At 45.8% G+C, this 25,554-nt stretch overlaps 1 protein-coding gene across 1 annotated transcript in view; it reads right to left on the reverse strand.

The window, feature by feature from the left end:
* LOC146810138 (polycystin-1-like) overlaps positions 1 to 25,554 on the reverse strand; it is a 545,091-nt gene that overhangs the window by 33,925 nt on the left and 485,612 nt on the right. The window contains exons 41-45 of the mRNA XM_085617085.1: positions 24,777 to 24,930; positions 18,413 to 18,541; positions 10,278 to 10,452; positions 3,224 to 3,511; positions 573 to 707 (exon numbers count right to left, since the gene is read on the reverse strand). Of these exons, the coding sequence (XP_085473211.1) occupies positions 573 to 707; positions 3,224 to 3,511; positions 10,278 to 10,452; positions 18,413 to 18,541; positions 24,777 to 24,930 (881 nt within the window). The remainder of the gene's footprint in view (positions 1 to 572; positions 708 to 3,223; positions 3,512 to 10,277; positions 10,453 to 18,412; positions 18,542 to 24,776; positions 24,931 to 25,554) is intronic.

Consider the following 25,554-nt stretch of genomic DNA (forward strand, 5'->3'; position numbering starts at 1 on the left):
TTCATAACCTTCCAATTGCAGAACACCCATCTGAAGAACACAAGATTAAAACCAATCTTAAATAATAAATTAAGATGTGCCGGTTACCCTTCTAACTACCTGAAAGGGAGTTGCTGGATTCCCATCTTTAGCTAAGTCATATTAAACAATTTTCCACCTATTGATTAATGCTCCCACCCAACTTAATCTAGCTTTTGTGTCTCCCCCTTTCCTGTCGGACATTGTTATTCATCAAAAGCTCAGTATAGGGCCAGATGTATTCTGGTGTTCACCTAGAACAGTAGGACCCACAGAAGTTTTTTACCACGCATTCTGTTCCAGTGTCCATTTCCCTTCTAGATCCCACCGCACCATAAGGCCACCCTGCCTCCTGAAGTTAGCATTGAAGCTATATTTCGAGTTGGCTTCAGTGTAGCTTCCCCTTGCAATGCCTTTCCTAATTTACTCCTTTGGAATCTCTCCATACGCAGGTTCTCAGACTTGAGTCATAACTGCTACCTGTTGTTTTTTTCACTATATCCAACACTTCTTCCCCATGCACTGGTACATCCACTGCTTCCCTGGTTACTCACTAGGTAGCCACACTGGGCATAGATGAGCAGGAGGAGGACCAGCACAGAGATGGTTGTCAGTAGTTCCACAAAGGCCAGATGAAGGGTCTTCCCAAATACTGACCAGCGTCTAATAAACCTCATTTGTCGGACAATCTACAATGAAAGAAAAAACAGAGCGATGATAGTAATAAAGAGGAATTAAATCAGCTTAGGAGAAGGATGGACACTAACTATATGCTAGGAATGAAGAAGGAACAATAGCAGACATGATGCATGATGACCACAATTGTCTAAAAATTAAAAGCATTTGTGCCAAATCATGGAGTAAGATACTAATCGTAACTATTTTATCGGGAGAGCACCACAGCATTGATATTTGTTGAAAAATGTTGCTATGTCTAATCGCATTCCTAACAGAATCCCTGCAATGATTTAGAAAAAACAAGTATGCACTGGAGGTTATTGGATTTGTGTTTACTAATTTTGACCTGGTTTATGTGCAATCAGTTTTTTTTAATGCTTTTCCATGAGTAAATGTAAATTGTCATTGTAGCATCAGCCTTGGTGGATAGACACATTTTAGTGACAAGTACTTCGAGAATGGATTCATTGAAGTTTTGGGGAATCATTGGGCACGAAAACATGGTATTTGTAAGTCACCCATCAAGCCTGTGAGGACACTGGATTCTTTAAACCCTGTTCTGGGGATAATTCCTCCACAGATGTTAGTCGGCCTGCTTTTGGATGGTTTAGAGTTAAGTTTAATGTAATATTTCAGCAGAACTCACAAATTTCCAGTTTGAACTGTACAAAACATAAATCAAGCCCTATGCATTTCAACTAAAGTTCCAAAGAACATTGATGTAAAAAAAAAACGTTATAGCCTTCTAGATTTCAGATGAACTAGACTCTTGCTGTGTCCGTTATTGGCTTTATTCAGAATATTCAGGGCTCCACACTTCCTAAAAGCCACTCATTGAATGCCACCTTTTCCAAAACCCTTGCCATTTGCATCGCCAAAGTAACTCCATTAATTTGGTCAGAATATTTAATAATTACCTTCAATCTGCACCTCCGTTCGGTGATTGTACTAGTCAAACCACCGGGACCAACTGTGTCTCACAAAAGTGAAACCTTTAAGTTGGCAGAGAGCGGTGATCACTTGAATTCATGTCGTTCCCCTCTGTACCTTTGTTCCGTGCTCTCTGTTCCCTTCATTAAGTGCATCTTCTGGAAGTTTACACCAAAACTTTTCATTCCAGGCAGCAGACTCATCATCCACCAAGGTCTATCATTGCCCTCAAGGCCAAGAAACTGGCTAACTGCTGGGCTGAATGCAAACAACTGAAACATGAGTGCGGCCCGCTACACACTCTTGGGTAAAGCATCCCAAGACCGCTGTTAGACTAGGCTGCCAGCTTGCGAAGTTGGATTTCTGAAGTCCTTAAAAGACTCATCTTTGTAGTGCCTGTGTACAAACTTACCATTAACTGGTTTGCGTCTTTTCTTTCCTCCAGGTCTCACAGGAGTGGCCTTTGGCTCCTTTGTTTCTCAAGCAGTTCTCCAGCCCTGTGGGGTCCACCAATATCGTGAACACTTACCGTGCCCCCTATTTTCCTTGTTCTCCATCTCACTGGTGAAGGTGAAGTCATATCCTGAAGATACTCAGCTGTGCATTAAGTTCTCCAGTAGTAATACCGACCCTCCTACCCCACCCCCTCATCACAGACCTCCAGGCTATACTAGGGAAGGTTGAAACATGGACGGCGCATATAATTCTCAAACTTAATAATGACAAAACTGGGATAATTCCGTTTGGGCCCAAAGGCAGAGCTAATCTAATATTGCTTCCTATTCCAAGCATCTGCCATTAATATGAAAATACCAGGCTAGCCATTTGACACTGGCATGATCCTATGCACCCAGACTAGCTCAGTGTGAGCCGACTAACACATCTGGAAGCAGAATAGTTGTTTTCATCATCTCACCAAACTCATAACCCTCCTCCCACTTCTGCCTCTGTAACATAAAGCCTGAGATGTAGAGCTGCAATAAACACCACACCGAACTACTGCAACCGCCTCCATGCAAGTATATTCCTGCCATGCAGATTGGGAGGCTCCACTGGTTACAGAATACTGGTATTCAATCAATTGTTCGTCTCCACAAGAGAGATCATGTCTGTTCAGCTGAACGTCCCTTTATTTGCTTCCAGTCAAAGATGGAATTACTTTCAAGTTGACATGATGGATCTTTAAGTTTAAAAACAACCAAGCCATCCCCTACCACTCCAACTGCATTTTAGCTTGTACGCTTTTTCATCAACTCATCAGCTAAACCAGGACTTGTTCATAGTCCATCGAGTCACGCTAAAATCTAAAGGTGGGTAAGCGTCCTCCGTATTGGGTCCTTTTCTACGGAACCCTCTTCCTATTCACTTTCAGCAGGTACCTAGCTATGCCACCCTCCCGGAGGCTTTCAAAACATGCCTCTTCTAGGAATTTTGTTGACTGGTGCCTATGAACCCCGCTGGGGTAGTGAGCGCCTTACAAATACAATGATAGATAGGCAGACAGATGGGATATGGTTATTGATCACCATCAAGTCTACGCAGCCCCGATCATCAGTGCGGCATCGGTATATACACTCATTCAGTCCCATAGCCTTACCTTTAATATGGTGGTAAGCAGTAGAAGTGCTGAAAGGCATGCCTCGGTCTTCGCCAGTAGTGCCACCTCATAGAGGCTGAGGAAGGTCTGGCGGTTGTTTCTGTAGTGTTCCAGCTTCACACCTGTGAGCCAGGTACAGACAAAGTGAGTGGCGCTCACGCCCACACTCAGCAGCACCAGGAGCAGCTGCACCCAGAAGCGTCCCTGCCACCAGCCACCGCCAGAGTCGCGGCAAATAGCTAGCAGGTCTGGTACCAGGAAGCCTACTGTGAAGAGAAAGAGCAGGGCCTGAAGGAGAGAGGAACACACCATGAACATATACCTGGTCCTAGGAGAGAGGAACATAGCAGGGCTCAAACAGAGGGAACCACACAGTAAAAATATATAAGGTTCAGGGAGAGGGAGGAAAATAATAATTAACATAAAAATAAAATAAAACTGTTATTTTGCAACTTCAATTTTTTAATAGATTCACATACTGTACACATGCCACAATCTAGCGGTTATTGGAGGATGGGGCAAATTGATTCTCTAGGCATTTTAGGTGGCCGCCATAGGCATTCCTGAATCCAAACCCCGTTGTGATATTGGTAGGATGCCAACCCCCCTTTGTCGGGGCTTGTTCTCCCATAACTGCCCAATCATTGTTTTGAGTGATGTAAGAGAGATGGGTAGATCAACTCTTTCCATCCTTTCTCACCCCACAAGAAGAATGGGTGACTATTACGAGAATCTACAAACGAGTCAAGCATTAAAACTAAAGTTAAATGTAAGAAACTGTTCATATATAACAGAGTATCGTTACTTTGTATGCATAAAAATGTCCAATATGCATTTTATGTTTATTGAGCATAATTTACTGTCTCAAGGAAGCAGCACTTTTTCATCAGCCAGGGCGAGCTTTAAGTAGCCTGAGGGTCAGAATGTTCAGTGTCTTCCAATGCGTAGTTTGGCAGGCACAAAGTGACCTACTGTCTTTAGGTAACTGTGGGCCAGCTGCATATGGGTAAGCGGTGGCAGGTGCAGGATAGGCATTTCGGGTTGGCACTGCAGCTGCCTGTCTCTGTTAGACCCCATAAAGCACCTCTATTTCAGGAAGCCGGAAGGGGGCCGGAGTCGCAGCATGATTTGTTTGATTGATTGACTATGTTGGGTGTTGTTAATAATACATCTACTTACCAATCGTTTTGGTAACCAATTGATAATTATATAGCATTATAATATTAATTGTTCTATTATGTATATTAAGTACAGTTTGTTAGATTTTAATATGTGGCTCCATTACGTTATAATTGTTACCAATAGTTATTGATTCCCCCACCTTTTATTTTTAAATTTTAGTTCCTATTATACTGCAATTCTCATTGTATAGGTACCATTTTTATTTTTTATTTTAATGTAATATTGCAAATTTAATGTACTTCATTAGTACTCTTTTTTGCTTGGTCTATTGCCTTATTATAAACTCAATAAAATATTTTGAACACAAGAAAATGGCCTATTACAAAAAGTAAACAACTGCTATAGAAGGCAAGGAAGGCAACAGTATAAAATAAGCAAAGTGGCTGCAACCTACTTGGTTTGGCAGTTTTGTTTTTTTATTTGTAAAGATTTATATAGCGTGAGCATGGCCCCGGGGCATCCTAGTAATTGACAAAAGGAACAGTTCAAACAATCATCGCAAACATACACATAAGCCTGCAGCCTGAGGAACAGGTTTAGACAATCTTCACAATAAAACCAGGGGAAAGCAAAATGCAAAGGGCAAAATGGAGAGAACAGACATGGACTAGGCCTAGGTGGGCTATAGTGCAAAAGGGCAAGCAAGACCTTTACTAAAGTATCTTTCGAACAGGAGGATTTTGAGTGCCTTTTTAAAGAAAGTTCAATCAATCAGGTTTCTTATTAAGCACAACTACCCACCCGTAAGGGTCTCAAGGTGCTAAATGGGGAGGGGGGGAGAGTGAGAGGGGGTCCTGCGGAGGGCTGGGGGAAGGGAGTTCTAAATTCTAGTTTCACTTCCATAGCAGAGTCCATTCAGTGCTTGTGTTTGAATATGGTGGGATCCAAGAGATTCAATTGTACATTTGTCGAACCCCACTGAGTACCAGAGATCTTCAGCTTTTCAGAGAAGGAGGTGGGAGAATAGTCATTCATGAGAAGAAGCTTTGTGCATGATGTAGGGAGTAATAAACTGAGGTTTAACTTCAATGGAGAGCTATTGAAGGTTTAGCAGGATGAGAGACGTAAGGTCAAATTTCTTGTCAATAACAACGTGAGCCAGCGCATGTAGGACTGATCTGCGAAGGGCAATCTTCAATGCCCCTGAGAAGCCTTAGTTGAAGGCTAGCATTCTTCGCTATGGCAGCAATTTGCCTCTGAAGGTTAAGGCGGCTATCAGGGATGAAGCCCAAGACTTAGCATTTTGAACAGTGCCGATTTGTAGTCCAGGGCTGTGAAGGATTCCATCTACTAGTGTACAGGAACGATGGAGTTCTTTGGAGAGACTAGCGGGAATTCTGTTTTGACAGGGTTAAGTTTGAGTTGATGTGTAGACCACGCATTTGAATTCTAGCAATGGTGTTGCAGAGAAGGAGAATGTAGTCCAGGGATAAGACTTTAAGATAGATTTGAGTTTCACCAACATATAGGTGATGAGTCCCAGAACTACTGAGAATCTCACATAGTGGTTCTAGATGTAGGCTGTGCAGAATTGGTGAGAGGATCAAGCCTTTCAGAACTCGTTGTTGGAGGCTGACTTTTCTACCTGTGAGCAGTTCATCAAGTAGGAGATGACACAATCTACCCCTTCAATGCCCATTCGTTTTCTCAAGACTTTGATCAGGCAATGTGGTTCATTGTAACAAAGGCAGCTAAAAGATCAAGGAGCACAAGTAAACAAGAGTTTAAGGAAACCGAGTGCATTGTCCACAATGTGCAGGAGGGCGGGCTCTGTGCTGTAAGGCTGTTGGAAGCCAAATTGGAAGGAGTGTGGTTGTTTGTTAGCAAAAATGTGAGACCAAGGTTGGTAGGCTACACAACTTTATATCAACTTTCCTAAGAAGGGAAAGGTAGAGATATGATAAAGGTTGTTCAGATCACTTGGACCCAATGAAGTTTTTAAAAAAGTGAGATTGTATCTGTTTTTAAACAATCAGGGAATGTGCCTTGCTCTAGAAAGGAGTTTACCAAGGTGGATCAGACGGTAAAAAGCTGTCTTTGCTAACAAAGCAAGGTATAGCATCAGAAAGGCGATTAGATGTTTTGACCTCGGAGATGGCTCTGTTTCTGAGATCAGATCAAAATGCAACACAGATCACTGTTCTTTGCTCGTTAGCTTGACATCTACTAGATGATCTGTGCATCATGGAAAAGATAGATCAACGGAGGTTGCTGTTTTTTCACAGAATTTTGCAAGGTTATCATACAAGGATGCAGGAATTGCTGATAAATCATATTCAACTTCTGACTGGGGCAGATATCTCAAAACACAGTCACCAGTGTGTTTTTGTGAATCACAGCTATTCTCCCTATGTCTGTCTTCGAGGTGAACACGGAGAATAAAATAGTGGGGTGAATAGAGGGTCCAAAACACTGTTGGAGCAAGCAGTAAGCTAACTTCCTAAGAGAATCATGATATTGAGATTCATGATCATATCTGCTATCTCGACGCAGTGTTTAACTGTGGACGGCGGTCGAGGAGCAGACTCCTTAGAGTGGTGATTGTAGGCTTAGAGAAAGGGTGTTTTTGGGAGCAAACAGGAAATTGGATGAAGTGTCAACCTGTTGATTGAGGGAGAAGGATGTGGCGAACTGTGGTTCATGATGGTGGTGATGGGAAGGTTGTCTTGGTTGAGAGACTGATCAAGAATATAGATGGGGATTTTCATTCCTTTAAATGAATTAGTAGTGGTTGTCATCACAAAGGAAGGAAATTGCTCTTTTGGGTCTAGGGCACAGCTGTTTCTGTGAATAGTGGACTGATTTCAGGGAGAGGTGATGGTCAGGTTGCAAGTAAAACTTGGAGGTCAACAGCAAACAAGAAACATAAAACAGAGCCTGTGACAGGACAACAATTTACCCCATAAGCTGGGCTAATGAGAGAATGGCTGGTTGGAGAGATGTGAATAATTCTGGGGAGGATGGGGATAGTAGTTAGGAATGTTAGAACAGGCGGAAGTGAGAATGGGAGGCAGGTGTTAGGGATAATTTGTAGAGATGCATGTGAATATTTTGATTTTAAAAATTCAGAGATAGTGGCTCGTGTGTGGACACACTGGCTATCTTGGAATGTATTTTGTCATCCCATTATATAAAATCCATTCCTTTCTAAGGTGGCCACCAATCCTTGCGCACAAACAAAATTTTAGAATGGCTTTATGTGTACTTACCAAAAAAAACAATTCAACAATTGCTGCCGTGTGTGTGCAGGCATGTTTTGTTTTGTTGTACCTTGCAAAAACCATTAACTGTTCATGCCTGTAAACGCATGTACACATATGGGTGGGCATTTTGGAATGATTTTTGGTAAAAAATAATTAAGTTGCCGGTTTACAATGATTCGCAAGTAGCCTAGAAGCAATATTAGGGAAGCAGCCTTGCTAAAAAACAAAATATGTGTAATAAAAGAAACATTGGCAGTGCACTGCTGTTGGTGCGGATAATAACAATGTGCTTTGAATATAACTAATGAATGGAGTCTTTATAAAGTGTGCTTCCACTGAAAAAAAGATCATCCGTGCTTATACTAAGCAGCAATTTGGACCTTATCCAGAGCCTGAGTGGGAAGATTTAAATGAAGGCATGACAGAGTACGTCAGAGGCTTGGACACGCCACTCTTAAAAGCATCTTCCGTGTTTATAAATCGGAGATGCATTGGTAATTGGTTCCAAGCCTTGGTGCCTGTCACCATGAGGGATTTACTACCTCGAGATTTTAGCCTGAAAGAGCAGCAGGTTTGCAGTTGCAGATCCCAGTGTTCTCAAGGCCTCGTAGTGGCTAAATCTGGCAGTGAGATATTTCGGGCCCCTGTCCTTAAAGGTCCTATAGACTGGCAGCAGGGTCTTAAACCGAATTCGTTTATGTATAGGTAGCCAGTGAAGTGTTTTTAATGCGACTGAGGCAGAGCTCCTTTGGCAGAATACTGTCACTCTCACAAAGGGAAACCATAGCTGAATTAGGCTGTCCATTCGCCCCATACCGTACAGTGAGGTGGGCGGAAACAAGATGTAAAGAACTACAACAGACACATGGATGGAGAGGGCTAAGTGAAACTGTCCGTATGTGTTTAAAAAAAAATATATATTTTGAGAAAGAGGGGCTCATTTACAAGCCCTATGTGCTGTTGGAACATCACTTTTTGTGACGTACGGTGGCGCACAGGGCTTAGCCATGACTACAAGGCCATGTAAAGCCACCCTGTGTGGCTTTTCTTGGCCTTGTAGATATGGATGGGGTGGGGAGGCATGCCATGAGCATTACGGTGGGTGTTCCCATGTAACACCCATGGCATTTGACACATTCCCAGATTTACAACAAGCTGTAACTCTGGGAATACGTCTAAAGCCTACGCCTCCCCAGGGGAGGCATAGGGGAGGCACAACGAGAAGAAATAACATTAGTTCTCCTAGTTTTTCCTCTTTCTATGTGTGCTGCATTTTGCAGCACACATAGAATGAGGAAATCATCTCCATTCATTGTGTTTGCACAAAGACAATTATCCCTACAATGCAGACACCCTTGCACCAAGTGAGCCTGTGTTGCCGCATGGCAGCCAATTGAGCGCCAGTGCAGGGAAAGAGGACAGGAATGAGCTGTATCTGATAGATACGGCGCATTCCTGCCCTTTTCTTTCGCTGTAGGGCAGCGCAGCAGGAAGGCTTGCAGCGCTGTCCTCTGGCAAAATAATGTAAATGAGGCCCTAAGTGTCATGGCCAATGCCATAAGTACACATTGCTGAAGACTCTAACTTAAGTGGAGGCTTGAAGTCGAGAGACTGGTCTTGGACACTGTATGTAAATATATATGTATGTATGTATGCGTTACGATTTATATAGGATACACCTCGTATGGAGAGACGCAGGAGCTATTTTGCAACCCAACAAGGAAAAAATTAAAGATTGTTGAGGTTTGTAGGATTGGGCGAGGGATTGATAGTTCATGTTGGTAGTCCAGGGACTGAAGCAGCAGGGAGAACCCTTATCAATGGAAGATGAGATGCTTAAAGACTTGTACAAAGTGTGGGGCTGGCAGGCCGAGGTTCATATTGATAGACCAGTGGCTGGAAGATCTCAGAGAAACCTTCGCAGTGAAAACAAGAGGATGGTACTTAGCCGATCTCTGACTCGCAGGAGTAAGGGCGCAAACATCAGTGTCCGGCTGTAGAAACAACAAGCAAAGGATGGAAATACTACTCAGTGTCTAGTCAGAAGCACATCCGATTCTGGATGAAGAACTACATCTGCTTTACCAGGTCCAGAGTGGAGAGCCTCATTGTGGGAGACATAACCAGGAATACACTATTCCTCATCTACTCCAACCACTGTTCGTCTCACCCTCAGCACAAAAAGTGAAAAGCTTTGTGGTAATTTTAAATGCAGATAGCTTATTTGTTCCAAATATTAAAAAAAGATAGACATGTTTGACTGATGATGCTCGGGGGAGTAACTCCACTTCTCCAAACCAACTATCGCATGGAAACCACAAGTCCCTGGTGCTGCCTCGAAGGTCATAATAACTTCTTGATGATCTCTGCTGTCTGGCTCCAGCTGCTATGATGGTCCATCTCGCACCCCTTTGTTGCTGAATTTTGACCTCTCTATAGTCTGGTTCTTTCTACAACCTTACTAGCTCGCCTCCAAAAGCTCAGATTGGGATCTCTTCGTTCCTTGCTCTGACTCTTTTATCACCTGAATGGCTAATAATAATGATTGGTCCTGCTTGGTGCTGCCCAGCCCAGGTTCTTGTCATCTAACAGTACCTTGACTGGTTGCCTGCTCGGCCCCCAGTGGTATCATTTAGACCCCTGGCTTCCCTGCCGTGTTGGTAACTCACCATCATCGCAAGTGGCAGGTCCAGAGTGGAGTTGTGCTGCGGCAAGCGGAAGGGAATGATGGTGGTGGAGTGAGCAGCAGGCCCAAACAATGGGAACTCTGTCAGGAGAGAGATGGCCACATACAGGTCCACGTCAGGGTGGTACTGGGTAAACTCCACAAACACAGCCCTGCTCCTGTGAAGAGGAAGAACACTCAACATCAAACGTGCAGGGTGGAGGCAAGTAGGAGAGAATGCAGAGTTTCAGAGTGTTCATGGGCAGGGAGTATAGGGGCACAGAGAAGGAGGCACGGAAGTAAAGGGCAAAGAGGTGTAGGGGGCAACGAGTGGGAATAGATAGGGTACATGGAGGAGTACTGTCCAATGGGCCAGACATGTCAAGGCCAGTCAGTGCAGGGGCAGAATGTGCGGAGGTAAGGGTATAAGTTGACAGAGGACAAGGCGGAAGGGCAGAGATACCTGGGGTTAGATGCTGCAGGTGGAGAACATTCCAGGGAAATGGAATTGGATACAATGAGGCAGACAGTGCCGTGGGCAGATGCTGTAGGGGGCACAAAAGTGGGGGTGGGGAGGTAGGGACGGAAAGAACTGGGCAGAGAGTTCAAGGAAAAGCGCACATGGAGAAAGAGAGTGGAAATAGGTAGAGATAACAGGGACAGAGGACATGGCAGATAGGGTACATGAAGATGGAGAATGTGGTGGGAAGTAGTGGAGGGAGACCATGGGTACAGTTGACGTAGATTCATCAGCAGTGGTGCTGTAACAATTTTCTGAATGGGGTGCTGGCCGTCGACGTAAGTGCCTTTTGTTTTACTTTGCATCCTGCTGATATATATTTTAAGATATTTGTACTTTACTTTGTAAAGCATCCACATTTTATTTATATATGTTCGAAAACTTCGGGAATACTGTGGCATTCTCTTTTCACCTATGTTTCAGCAAGGGAGTCACTAGTTAAAATTGCAAAATCTAAATTGCAGTCAGCAAAAGGAACAGTAAACACATCTCTCCGTTTAAGAACTCGAACATTTTGTCAAACAAAGTTGCACGTCATGTCACAGTTTACACTTGACGCACAGTAATTGCTTCAAATAGAGTGGAAGAGGGGATGGAGGGAATATGAGGGTGCATTAGGTGAGAGGGAGCTAGAGAAGGTAGGTGAGCAAACGGGTGAGGGGGGTTCTAGTGAAAAGAAGTATCGAGCGATTGTGTAAAGAGGGTGAGAGGGTGAGAGGTAGAGGGGTATGGAGAAGCGCAGGGAGGAAAAGGGAGGCAGGGCCAATACAGAGGGGGAGGATGAGACCTGATCCAGTGCAGGGAGTGTGGGAACTGAGCCAGATCCAGGGCAACAATAGCGAGAGAGGGCACAAGAGTGTAGAGAAAATGCAAACAGAGACAGGTGAAAGCAAGTGGAAGTCAAAGAGTTTGTGGTGAGGGTGTAACTGAGGGCCAGTTAGAGCACAGGAATCATGATAGTCTGCAGAGGGAGATATTTGGAGAGACAGAGAAGGAATAGAAGGGAGAGAGATCCGAGTTGAATTATTTAAGCAAACAACTGTAATTCTCTTATCAGGCACTCGATTGCCTCACTCGTGGCCCCAGGACTCCTAAACCAGCCCGTATCCTTGAATATGATACAGCTAAAGCCACTGAAGTTGAGAGACTTTCCAGGAGTGTGACCTAAATCTAGTAAAGTTTAACATTGCTGTTGGACTTTGCCCTCTCTGCAGGGTCCCCGCAAACATTTTGCCTTCACTCCTGTTTTCTGAATCCGTTTTTGCTGTATTTTAGGACTCTGCGCCCTTTACCTCTAGTAAATCGGGCTAAAGTGCTTGTGCTCTCTCCTTTAAACATGGTAAAATTGTCTTTCACCCAATTGGCACGTTTAATTTACTTAGAATCCCTAGTAAAGTTCCACCCACTTAAGTAGCCTTTTTAAACATCTCAGTGTGTGTTGTTTTAAAGTATAATTTCGATTATAGTGGTGTTGGCGGTAGTGGTGGTGGTGGTGGTACTGGCGTGGTGGTACTGGTAGTGGTGGTTGTGGTACTGGTAGTGGTGGTACTGGTATTAGTGGTAGTGGTGTTGGTGGTGGTGGTACTGGTAGTGGTGGTGGTACTGGTAGTGGTGGTGGTGGTACTGGTAGTGGTCCTGGTAGTAGTGGTGGTACTGGTGGTGGTCCTGGTAGTAGTGGTGGAACTGGTGGTGGTGGTGGTACTGGTAGTGGTGGTACTGGTAGTAGTGGTGGTGGTGGTACTGGTAATGGTAGTGGTGGTGGTACTGGTAGTGGTGGTACTGGTAGAGGTGGTACTGGTGGTGGTACTGGTAGTAGTGGTGGTACTGGTGGTGGTGGTGGTATTGGCGGTACTGGTGGCGGTGGTACTGGCGGTGGTACTGGCGGTGGTACTGGTGGTACTGGTGGTGGAACTGGTGGTGGTGGTTCTGGTGGTGGTGGTGATACTGGTGGTGGTGGTGCTGGTACTGGTGGTGGTGGTACTGCTGGTGGTACTGCTGGTGGTGGTGGTGGTACTGGTGACCCCGAGGACCTTAACAACTTCAAGCCAATCTCAAACCTGCCTTTCCTGGCCAAAATCCTCGAGAAATGTGTCCTTCTCCAACTCAACCAGCACATCGACATAAACAATCTCTTGGATTCTCACCAATCAGGCTTCAGAAAGGGCTGCAGCACAGAGACAGCTTTACTAAATATAGTAGACGACATCCACAAATGTATGGATGCCGGTCGATGCTGCCTACTCACCCTCCTAGACCTATCCACAGCCTTCGACACGGTAGACCACAAACTTCTTCTCAACACACTAAAACAACGGACCGGAGCAGACGGCGTGGTGCTGAAATGGTTCACAACCGTTCCCAACAAATTAAAATAAACAATGTAATCTCCGATACCTCCACCATAACCATCGGTGTCCCTCAGGGCTCAGTCCTCTCACCTACTCTCTTCAATATCTACATGGAGCCCCTCACTACCATAATCAATCAAGCCAACATCACCTACCACCTTTACGCAGATGAGATCCAGCTCTACCTGGAAGTCTCCTACCCAGAAGACATTCGCCGTCTCAGTGACACCCTAAAATAATGCATTTTTTAATTTTGTAAAGACCCTTCTTAATAAATGATTGTGTTCTTCCACAGTGGCCCCATAGATTAGTACATCCTCTTGGAAACACAAGGTTTTAGGTATACCCTCTAAAACTTTCTGCATGATTTTTTTGAAAACCGCAGCCGCGGATGCCAGTCCAAAAGGCATCCTGCGGAACATGAATGTGCCCCTAGGTGTATTAAATGCTGTTAACCACCGTGATTCTGGATGGAATGGAGAGATCTAGTACGCTGAAGCATGTAGCTTCACCCTTTGTGCTTAGCATTTCGTGGATGCGTGGTAAAGGGTGTCTTTCAACCCAGATGTTATTATTGAGGTCACTTAGGTCCACACATAATCTGATGTCATTACCTTGGGCTTTCCTCTCAATGACAATAGGGGCAATCCAATCAGAGCAATCAATGGCTTGTATAATACCTAAACTCTCCAACCTCGTAAGTTCTTTTTGTAAAGTATCCCACATGAGATGTGGTATAGGTCTCGTTTTGTGTACAACAGGTATCATTGGGTTTGATCTTGGTTTTATGTTGGAAATCCTTGAGCAAACCTACATTTTCTGTGAAAATCTCGGGGAATTCATCGCATATGGCTTCTCCAGTAATAGACAATTCATTTGTGCTAAAAACTTGTTCTGGATCGTTGGGGTCTAGTTTTATTCCTAATTCCTTTTGATGTTGCCATCCAAGGAGGTTGGCGCCCTCTTCTACCACTTATACCTTTCCTACAGTGGAACGGTATTTGATACTTGAATGCTTTAAGGGTTTTGATCATTCCTTTGAGAGGAATGGGGTCCTTGGTGTACCCACTAGGAGAAATGTCAGCTGCAACTAGTTCCTCCTTGATATTGTTAGATATGGATTTGTAATCAGATAAGTTAATTAATGTAAAAGGGGAGCAAGAGTCGGCAACATTTTGACCACTTTACCGTTTAGGAAAATGTTGCTTTCGGGTATTTGATGTGAATACTAGCATTGAAGTCATTGACTTGAAATATGATTTTTTTTTACAGATTGAGGTCTGCCATCTATGCCATCAGTATTACTTTCATCACTAGTTCTAAAAGTGTTTCTATAAACTCTTGCTAGATGACCCTTTTTATTACATTTTCTACAAATGGCCGACCTGGCTTGGCAGTTAGGATGGTTGGCCAAACACCCTTCTGCCATGTGTGCCCAAGTTATGTAACAAAATATGTTGTTTTCTATTAGAACTAAACTTTTCCACCCCGATCGCAATGAGGTAGGAATCAAATATCTGTATCCACTCCTTCCAAGATATTACAGGTTCCCCCAAGTCATTAAAAAATGGTGTAGGTTGTAGCATGCTTGCCGCTGCCATGGTGAGAAGGATAAACCAAGCAATAGAATAATTACACCCTAGTGGAAAGTATACACACTATGCACTCCTAAAATTGCGATACAATGTAACTGATAATGGACTCATAAAATCTGGAGTAACAAAGATTGTACAGTATGTGTGCCAATGAATATATGCACATTGAAAAAGATGCAGCTGTAGAGGAAGTAAGTGTGCGAATCACTGAAATATTTGCAATGTGAGAAGAGTGAAACAGTGTACAGTGTGTGTCACTGAGTAAGTGCACACAATCACTGCCATCGAATGTGGAAGAAAGTAAGTGTGCGAATCACTGAAAAGCTCTACACTGTAATGAATTGACGTAAACTGTGCAGTGTGTGAGTCACTGTGAAAGTGCACACTGACAAATCTGTAAGGTGAAAGAGGACAAGAGTGTGTGAATCCATGAACAGCTCCGCACAACAACAGAATGGTGAACAATCTGCTGGTATCACAGCAGAAAGGATGAAAATGATACCACAGGCAGTGGCTACGGAGCAGGTGTGTGTGTCATCGTGTGCACACACCACCAAGGAACTTCATATGATGAGTCAATTCACAGGAGGTCCGTGTGAGAAAGTTATAGCAGCAGGAGGCTGCACTTCAAATTGTATCAAAATGTCTTGGAAGACGGGTGGCAGAAGGTACCAAAGGAAGGTGTGAGGGAAAGCGGAACCGGGGAAACAAAGGTGGTAAATATAAAGGAATACATTTTAAGATTATAACAATCACACATGTACGTAACAGCTCCCTGCAAGTTCTTATCCCAGGCTTCATGAATAAAGGCGTCAGCAAAGAGCGTCTGTTATCAGCGCAGGACAACAGCAAAATAGGTGACTTATCGATTCAGTAACATAAGTTCACAGACCCCAATGCTGCCACACACTTTTTTAATTGCCAATGCGCTCTGAATTTCCATAGCGGTAGTACCAGGAGTATCATGAAGAGCATTTTTTTCAGAGCTGGCCTGTCCAATGGGGCCTTCAAATATGGCTGATCAGCTGCTGCCTCGTACAAATGAAGCAAACCTGGGGGCCCCAAAAGTGTGCATTACTTCTTGCAAGTCGAACGCTTAGGACAATTGCCTACCTTGAGTTTTTAAAATGCGCTTTAGCTGATGGTGTGTTACCGCAGTATGTTTTATGAGCCAGAAATTCAAGTTCAAGTATTAAGAGCGCTCTGTGGGTAATTTGGCCAGGGATTTAATCCTTCTTCAAAGATGGCCTGCAATGCACGCTTCATTGTACCTTCTTTTGCAGAGGCAACCTGATGGTGATATTTTACAATTGAATAGCCAATTTGCACTCAATTTCCTGGCGTAACAGCCCAAACTCCAAACACAATTAGATGCGCAGTGCGCGTTTTGGCAAGCCAACAATTTTCTTGTAAGCTGCTCATGGATATTCGATAGCCTCCCGGGAAAGCCAAGGTGCCCATAATTTATAGCCGGTAGGAGTTTAGCCTCGATTACTATACGAATTCCTTCTGTAGCAGGGTTGTGCAGGTTTTGATGAAGTTTTGCCAGTGCAAATGTTGTTTTTTCTGCCTTTTATTCTATTGCCCTGGACTGTAAGAATGCGTTACTTGAGTCGGGCAGCCATATGTCCAGATAGTTGTTATTATATTGAGCGGCCCCAGGTTCTATCCCTGTGGAAGGTTTGGAGATCACGGCCGTAGCTTTTGCGGCATTGGCTGTTAGGCAGTTCTAAGTGTTGTAAGAAAACTGTATGCTTAAAGCCCTCTGCATCCTATTGAGGGTGTGGCCCAGGATGACGAGGTCTTCGATGTATTGTATAATCAATAGTTTTAATGTCCCAATTTTTGGTGGAAACACATTCACTTTGGATAGTGCCAGCCCTGGATCAGCAGTATAAGGGTTAAACAACATGGGTGCTGTTACTCAACCCGGTTTTAATCCTTTGTATTAATTATTTTAGAAGAATGGGTTTGGGACAGACTGATTTGGGCCCAAGTATTCGCATATATGGCAATCGGGGACCGTGGCAGGGTCTGCTGTTGCCGTCCTACTCATTAGGGGGGGCTTTTACGCTACTGAGTCTTTTTAACTTGTCAACTTTTAAAAATTATTGATGGACACTCACTCTTTGTTTTAATTTTGTCATTAAATTTGCTCTCAATTCTCTGGCACTTACGTTTGTTCTGTTGCCTGGCTTGCCCCGTTCTGCGGCGGCTGCATTGCCATTTATGCGGAGGGCAGGATTAAGACCTAGGCGTCACTTCGCCTGGTTCCCCCTTCCGGGAAAAGTGCGCAGTCTAGTCTTCTGGTGGCCTACCACCTATAAAACTCATGACAGAGCGGATGCGCGCCGTGCCTAAGGCAAGCCCGTCTGCGCCCGCCAGCGTCCCGGAGGTGGCTGGCGCCGGCCATGCTTCCTCTTTCCCTTAAGTTACAGTATGAGAGCGATGATTTGCTCAAATTAAAAGCGCCTTTTTCATGTCAATGTTCAGTTGCTGAAGTAGACAAATGGGATAATTTTTACTGCCTAGGCTGTAACTGGACCCTCCCCTGGTTCACTGAGGAGCCCTCAAGACCTTCTCTTCAAGCATCAGGGCAATCAGTTCTGATAAAGACAAGAACTTTGTGATGCGGGCCTGCAATTTGATCCCACTTATCTTCTCTCCCACACACAACAAGGGTCACATTCATGACCAGATCTTCTGTAACATGGTACTGGGGGTAACTCTGCCATCTCCCATCACCTGGTCAGATCATTTTCTTATCAATTTTAAAATTCCAAATTTTAGCAAGGTTTCTCTACCAAAAACGTCAAGGACAGAATATAGTTGCAGAGCCTTACACAAAATATCCGTCCCAGCACTGGCGGAAGCTCTTGAATGCTCCAGCCTGGCACTACTTGAAAATCCTGATTCTGATGCTCCCTTGCTTGAATCATGGCTTAGGTCCAACATTGACGCCGCTTCCCTATGACCTCCCGCCTTCTAAGGAGGATTCACCCCTCCGCACCATGCTTCAATGAATATCTTAGAACTAGGAAAAAGATCTGCCCCAGGAGTTCTCTGCCTCACCAAGGACTACTGTATTCGTTTCAAAACACCATAATCAAAAGTTATTTTATGAACAAGACACACCAATTGTCTCCCAGACGACTGTGACAGTATATTCAAAGGGGATGACAGCAGCTAGTTTCATAGGACATCAATAACAAAGTGAATAAAAATGGTGTCAGACTACAAACCTACTTCCCAGCACATGTTGGCACAGGGTGCATGGATGTTTAAAACATGCCATTTTCTACTGCAGTTTGTGGTCAACACAAGCCGCAATTCAAAATGGCATGTTTATGACCGCCTGCGCAGCGGTGATATCATAATTGGGCTGTTTGACTCCTTGTTGGACAGTCCAAAGCCCGAAATGATGGCGGTCGAACGCCCATCCGACTGCCATCGTAATGAGGGCCTAAGTCACTATTCACTGCCCCAGATGTACCATATGTCAACATTCATGTTTTTGCCACTGTAAAGAGTTATCTGTGACAGTTCTTAACAAAATTACTCCAATATAGAACTTATTTTGTGACAGATAGTTGCAAAGTCAAATATTTTAAAATAGCTTGATTTAAGAAACACTGCATAATCACATTGTACAGCCTGCTGTAGTCATGCACAGTACCTTTTGCTGATCCAGTTAATGTCCTGCAGCGCGCGCAGAGTCATCTGTGCTTCGGACAGACTGGTACCGAGTTCTTGCCAGGACCCTTCGTTACTGCCATAAATGTTCAGATGCCCAAAGAACCAAAATCTGTCCAAGGAAACAAGTGACAGTGTGCCTGAATTGTCAGTACATTACATAAAACTGCTGTGAAGAACTGTTATCAGCACCACACGAGAGAGGGATGCCTGCAGGAAATCCAACAGGTAAAGAACGGAGAGAAGCCCAAAACATACCCACCTTGGAGGACATGGAGGAACACCTAATGTGATCATCAGAAGCCCTGGTGCAACCAATCCAGCTGTTTGCCTTAACCTTGAGAGAGGTGTAGAGCAGCGGCCAGAGCAGCAGACTCCGGAGCATGGGGCTCACGGTTCGAGCGACAGGTTCTGTCCTCTATACCCCAGACGGCCTACTCTTGCTGTTCATCAGCATGCACCAAAAACTCTGGGGTATATTCTCAAGGATCTATCGCCGAGTTATCAGCACTTTATCACAGCCAAAGTCACGATAAAGTCATCCCCCCATTCACAAGCTGGTGCAAACAGCCCATATCACCAGTTTACCTGCAATAGCAGCCGCAAAAACACATCGCCACAGACGAGCCAGGCAACTATCGCTAATGAGATGCAGAGTAGGCGTTCCTGAGCAAAAAGCCGCGACAACACCACACCGCAACATTCTCAACGACCAGCCAGATCGGCGATAAGACCACGAAACAGGCGATAAGGAGCGTTAGCAGCAGGAAATTAACACCTGCTCTCACCTGGTGCAAAGTCGGACGACAACCTGCACCAGAAAAGGGAGCCCAGCCCACAGCCATACCTGAAGAACAACAGATGCCATGGAGCTACTCATCTTGCAGCTCAGAGCCCCAGCAGGGCCACAAAACCCACCGCAACCACCCCCAGGACCCCCCCCCCTCCCTGCCCCCAGACCCCTCCCTGCACCCCCGCTATCCCTCCTGGACCACCACAGAGGCTGCGCAGACAAAGACAGTAGACCTTCAGGAAATGCACCAGCCTTACAGACTTAACACCAGAGAATGTCATTGCCCACTACAGACTCAAAAGGACAACCATCCTCCGCATCCTGAACATCATAGCCCATAGGCTGACGGTACCAACACAGCGGACAACCAACATCCCACCTCAGACAAAGCTGCTGGCTGTGCTGCACCTGTTGGCCTCTGGGACATTCCAACCAACAACCGTCAAAGTCGGAGGAGTCTCACAGCCAGCTCTATCCAAGTTCCTCACACCTGTCCTGGATGCCATCATCAGCTTGGAATCCCAGTACCTATACTTCCCACACACTGCGAGGGCACAGCTTGAGACCAAGCAAGGCTTCCACGCTATAGCTGGATTTTCGCACGTGTTGGGGCAATTGACTGCACACATGTCCTACTGTTCCCCCTGCCGACACTGCACACAATTACTGCAACAGAAAGCACACCCATTCCATCAATGGGCAGGTAACAGTGGCCCACCGGGGACTCTTCACCAATGTCGTCGCCAGCTACCCAGGCAGTGTGCATGACTCATACATCTTCCGACAGTCCATCATCAACCGGCGCTTCCAGGATGGCACCTAAGAAAATGCAGTGCTCGTTGATAAGTACCAAATAAACACACCACACACCTCAACTCCACAATCATGCAACTTACAACTCTGGGAATGCACACGTTGCAAACTCACATACAACATGCCAAACAACATGCTCACCCACCATAAACGACAGCAGAATGTACTGCGGTAACCTGGGCTAGCCATGTACATGAGCCATAAAAGGCATGGCACCTCAGCCACACAATAGCAGAATGTGGAGAGAGGTGGGAACCAGGCATGTGCGAAGGAGGCAAGTGACCCATGAATGAGAATGCACACAATGCCAAGTTTGGCGTGGATGTGCTGGACAGACTGCCGTATGCAGACCACAGACATATCCATGTCGACATATACTGCTGGTGGTGGTAGTGTTGTAGACAGTGGACGCAACCATGTCACCCCAGCCAGTGGGGAAGATCTCGGAAATGAAGCTTGTTACGTCCCCCCTGTAAGCGTGTGCCGAGCGGGCTGGCCCGGCGTACCCCAGGCAAGTGCAGGGGTGTGAATAAAAAGCACGTAGCCCTGGGCTTGGTTCTCTTCTGGAATGGCCAACGTGTCTGCCAGGGTGGCGCCTCTCACCCCACCACGAGGTTGACGCCGTGAGCGGTGTTGCCTGCGATCCTGTGCGCCTGCTGCACCCCAGGCCACTGGTTCTCAGACCTCGTCTTGCCCGCCCCTGGCCATCCAGGCCTCACTACTCACCTGCCGACACCAGCGTGTCTCCAAGTGGGCCCACCAGGTGCCGGTGCAAGCTCCAAGCCCGAGGCCCGCGACTTTGGGAGCCTCCTCAGACCATCACGACCTCCGAAACACAGGCCCGCAGTACTCCTTTCTCGTTGACGTACTTCACCGGCATACAAAGCGGACAAGTAGGTCACACAATTGTAACTGAGTCTTGATTACACAATGGCAGAGTACATATTTTATGGCTGAGTTTATGTCACTATACTCCCTTCGATGTGGTGCCACCAACTTTGTGGATAGCATTCCGACCGCACATGTCTGTGGGCCCTTGCTGACCGCTGCCTCCGGCCTACACTGCGGTGGAGTAGGTCACACATTTGGAACTGAGTCTTGATTCCTGTATCATTGTACGCAAGGAGAGGAGTAAGAGGAAGACGTGGTTCAGTCCGGAGGTAAAAAGGATCCTCGTTACGGAGGTGATCGAACACTACCAATAACTCCTCTGGTGCTACTAACTCTGTGCATCTCAAGCCAACAACACGGGGCTGTGGGCCCATGCTGACCACTGTCTCCGGCCCAGACTGCGGTCCTGTAGGTCACACATTTGGAACAGAGCCTTGATTTATTTATGACAGAGTTGATATCATCGTACAGGCCTCATCACAGACTGCATCCCCTTCCAGCTCTGGTGCCACTGACTTTGTGCCACAGGAGTCAGCTACACTCTCTGGTTGAACTTTGGTGGCATCTGAGTCTATGGCCTGGGGGTTGTCTTCATCATCATGGAGCTGATACTGACATGGTGGGAAAAAGGAGACTAGCATTCAACTCCTCCATATTGCCTATTTCTGCTTGCTTCTGCCCTCTGCATCATGCCCTGGATGGGCACCTTCCACTATCCCCCGTAACACTCCCCGACATTCTCCTTGGACATCATCGAGGACCCACTCAGCTCTTGTGGTCCTTCCTCAGTGAATCGCAAGTCACCGTCCCGTGGCAGTGTGCCTGTGCCGGCCGCAGTGCATCCGGGGCCACTAACTCTGTGCAGCTCAAGTCATGGACCCTTGCTGTTTGTACTTTGAACTTCTGATTGTCTGATCACTGTTGTAGTTGTTGCCAACACCAACCAACCCCTGAGGGGTGGCTTACAGTACCCAACACCCATCCAGCACAGCCGTCACTGGACGTGTGACCCTGGCAATAGGTGCCGGATGCACGTACCCGTAGCCAGTTCCACAAATTATCTCAGTGTGACCGTGTGGTCATTATGTATGCATGAGGGCCCCGGGCTATACCACATTACATTGTGCTCTGTACAGTGGGCGCAACCTTGTCACCTCAGGCAGTGGGGTAGACCTGGGACATGTAGCTGTGTCGGACCCCCCTGTGAGAGTCAAGGAGTGGACCGGCGTACGACAGTACGGCGTAGGGGTGTGGTCATTCAAAACGTGGCTCTGGGCGTGGTTGAGTTTAGGCCTTGCCAAGGAAGTTACTAATGCGTGTGTCTCTGGTGTAGTGTCGGCGCCACCTGTATTGCAACATACAATGTTGCTATGTAGCATACCCCTGGAGTGTGGGCTTGGCCGAGGGGTACATGAGGGTGCGTAAGCCCGCTTGGGGTCAGGGATCAGACATGCCAACTGTTGTGTATGTCGCTATTCCTGCAGCATAAGCCAAAGGTCTACCCTCAACCACATGGCGAGTTCAGCCAGGCATGAACTCTACATCTTTGTCCGCCCTGTCCTTACCATAGGCCTACACACACGTGGCCGCCCACCTTCAGTGCACCACATCACTGTGTCGTTGTCAGGCTTGTGGACATGCGCAGACAGGCATGACAATGGTGTGCCGTAGGGGTGCAAGTGATGCAATCGCGCTGCGCACACTAGTGAATAGGCTAGGGGGGAGGGAGGAGCAGCAGTGAGGCTACATGATACACATTGATGCCGCTCATTTGCAACAAGCAGTACATGGTCAGGAATCACAAAGTCACACAAATCACACACCAATGAACCAGTGAGCCTGCCAACACATCATGCAGAACCAACTATTGACTCATGTCTCTCTGCACTGTCACAGGTGGCCAAGGATATGCACTCTGCGCTTTTATGATGACACCCCTCTGAGCCCCGAGCACACAGGCCCAGAGGCAGTACAATGCGGCCCACAAACACACCAGGGGCATCGTGGAATGCACATTCGGCATGTTGAAGTCACGTTTCAGGTGCCTGGACGTCACAGGTGGAAGGCTCCTGTACAGACCAGACATCGTGTGCAAGATGATCGTTGCATGTTGTGTGTTGCACAACATATGTGTATGCAGCAATGCCCCATGGATACAAGTGCCAGATGCACCGGACGATGATGATGAAGATGAGGCAAGTGGACAACACCCAACTGCAGCCACAGCAGGAATAGCCCATAGGAACATCATCATTGACAATTTCTTCACATGAGCACGCCACATTGTGACAGTCCTTAGCAATCATGGGACAGTACAAAATGACCACAGGCACAGCATGTGCAAATAAATGCATTCCAATAACACATTCCCTGAGTGCATGTCACTCATCTGTACAGGCACATCACTCAGACAAGTGTGAGTGCGACATGTAGTGCTGACAATTATATGATTTGTTCATGGATGGTGGGTGTGTCACCTCTGTGCAGAGAGGTTGTTTAGGGTATCACGTATTCGAGATGCCAGTTCTGTGTGTCACAGTTAGTAGGGAATCCCACTCTGGACATGTGTCCAAAATCATTCAATTTTTGTTGCTATTTGTGACCTACAGGTGACAACAGGGCTCCTATTGGGGTCAGATATGTACCACCATGATGCAGGGATGCGCCCTGTGACTCAAGTCCCACAACATGGGCAAAATTGTATGTAAGTGGGAGTCACTGCCCCTACATTCGTCCACGCTTTCATAATTGGTTGATCATGGTCATGACACGTCTGTGTGCAGGAGGGGTTGCTTGTCCCTCTGCAATGTGAAGGGGAGATGCTGTTTCACAGTGTGTTCCATGCATGTTTCAGCATTGGCGCAGTTTACATGCGGACTGCATGTCAATGTACATTGTGACTGTTAGGAGATGACTATTTGATGCGGGACAATGGTCATTTGTTCTGCGTCACGGATGTGGGGGTGTGCTCGTACATTGTCATCTCACTGTTTTTTACTCTGCTTTTATGGTGCATTTTCCCGCATGACGCGTGGGAATTGCAGGCCTAGTGCTGGTTGTCGCTGATTTTTGTATCGCGATTGGCCTCATCGCTACTATTTTCGTGCTTGTGTTTCGCGTTTTTTCTGCGTAGCGTTAATTTTAACACGGTCATTTGACGCGTTATCGTGGGACTATCGCATGATACCGCCTTGTTGAGAATACCACGTTAACACAGAGTTGTTTTCCCGCGATAGACTGCAATGTGGAGAGTTGCGTTAAGCTAAATTTGCGATGGTTATCACACGTTCTTGAGAATATGCCCCTCAGAGTTCTATTTGTCCTGTTGGATTCATGTTATGTGCATCACTGAGACCTCAGTTTCTTGTTTTGCTAAATCTGCATCACATTGACACTCCAAGCGTGAAAGTGAGCACTACAAAAATTAATAAGTAAAATACATACAAGCATTAAAATATCAAAATGATAGTGGAGAGATGTTCCTAAGAAAAGAGCATAGGGGGACAGATGAAAACGCCCTAGTGTGGCCGGTATTCCAACTTTCAAGGTTCTACCAGAGAAAGTAAGAGCTTTTTGTTCTTTCCTCTCACCCCCAGTATTGAAGAACTAATGCTTACCAACTCCGAAAAGTGACTCTACAGCATGCAGACCTCAGCTGTGCTAGATTATTTAAATGGCCTCATCTGGCAACCTGGTTACAGGAGTGCAAGTCATATGGTATCTATGCTATCCAATTTCCAGGGGGTTGAAGGATATACTGGTATCGGAAAGCTGAGCGCAATAACACCACCACAGAATATTATCAAACACTGATGCTCTCTACCATGGAAGCAATCACAGATATTATTACCTGATAGGATCATTTGATGAGTTTGGAGGGATGGCACTGGAGCATGGATCTTCGATCAATCCAGTATGGAAGGCTTCTGATGATTGAAAATTGGTTCTGTTCCAGTCAATGGAGCTAGGATAGAGGACCGATGTAACAGCAGGAAAAGCACGAACTACAGGAAGAACGGAAAGCAATCAGGCAGTGACATACATAAACCTGGCGATGGAGGCTCGATTACAGAGAATGGAATAAAGCGGCGATAAATGAGCGAGAAATCAGAGAGCAGCATATATCAAAAGGGGGAGGACGTATATGAAGGAAAATACATAAACGATAGGATGGTGGGCTGCTATCAAAGAGCAACATGCACTATGGCACAGCACTCTGACATCAGAGACGTCCATAACCTAGGGGTTAGGGGGCTGAGATAAGAGCAGGGCATGCCCCAGCGCCTGACAGCAAAGAATGTATATAAGTTATGTGAGTTAGTGGGTGGAGGACTTACATAAGATGTGGCATCCATAGACCTCGAGTGATAGGACAGACAAATTAAGAGGCTGTGACATACTGCACTGCATGCAGGGCTGACATCTCAGAGGAGGCCTAATCTAGCAGATGCAGGGCTAATCTCTAAGAAGGGAATCAAATAGGGGATGGCAGCTGGCACTAGAGTGGGAAAGAGATCCTAGATGGGCTATTTGAACTGTGTTTGAGCAATTTCTAGTAAACAGTGAGAGCATAAGTTAAGTCAAGGAGTTTTAATAATAGGAATGGAAGAGGCACGCATTAAGGGATA

The sequence above is a fragment of the Triturus cristatus genome, chromosome 7 (assembly GCF_964204655.1).
Source record: "Triturus cristatus chromosome 7, aTriCri1.1, whole genome shotgun sequence".
Taxonomy (NCBI): Eukaryota; Metazoa; Chordata; class Amphibia; order Caudata; family Salamandridae; genus Triturus; species Triturus cristatus.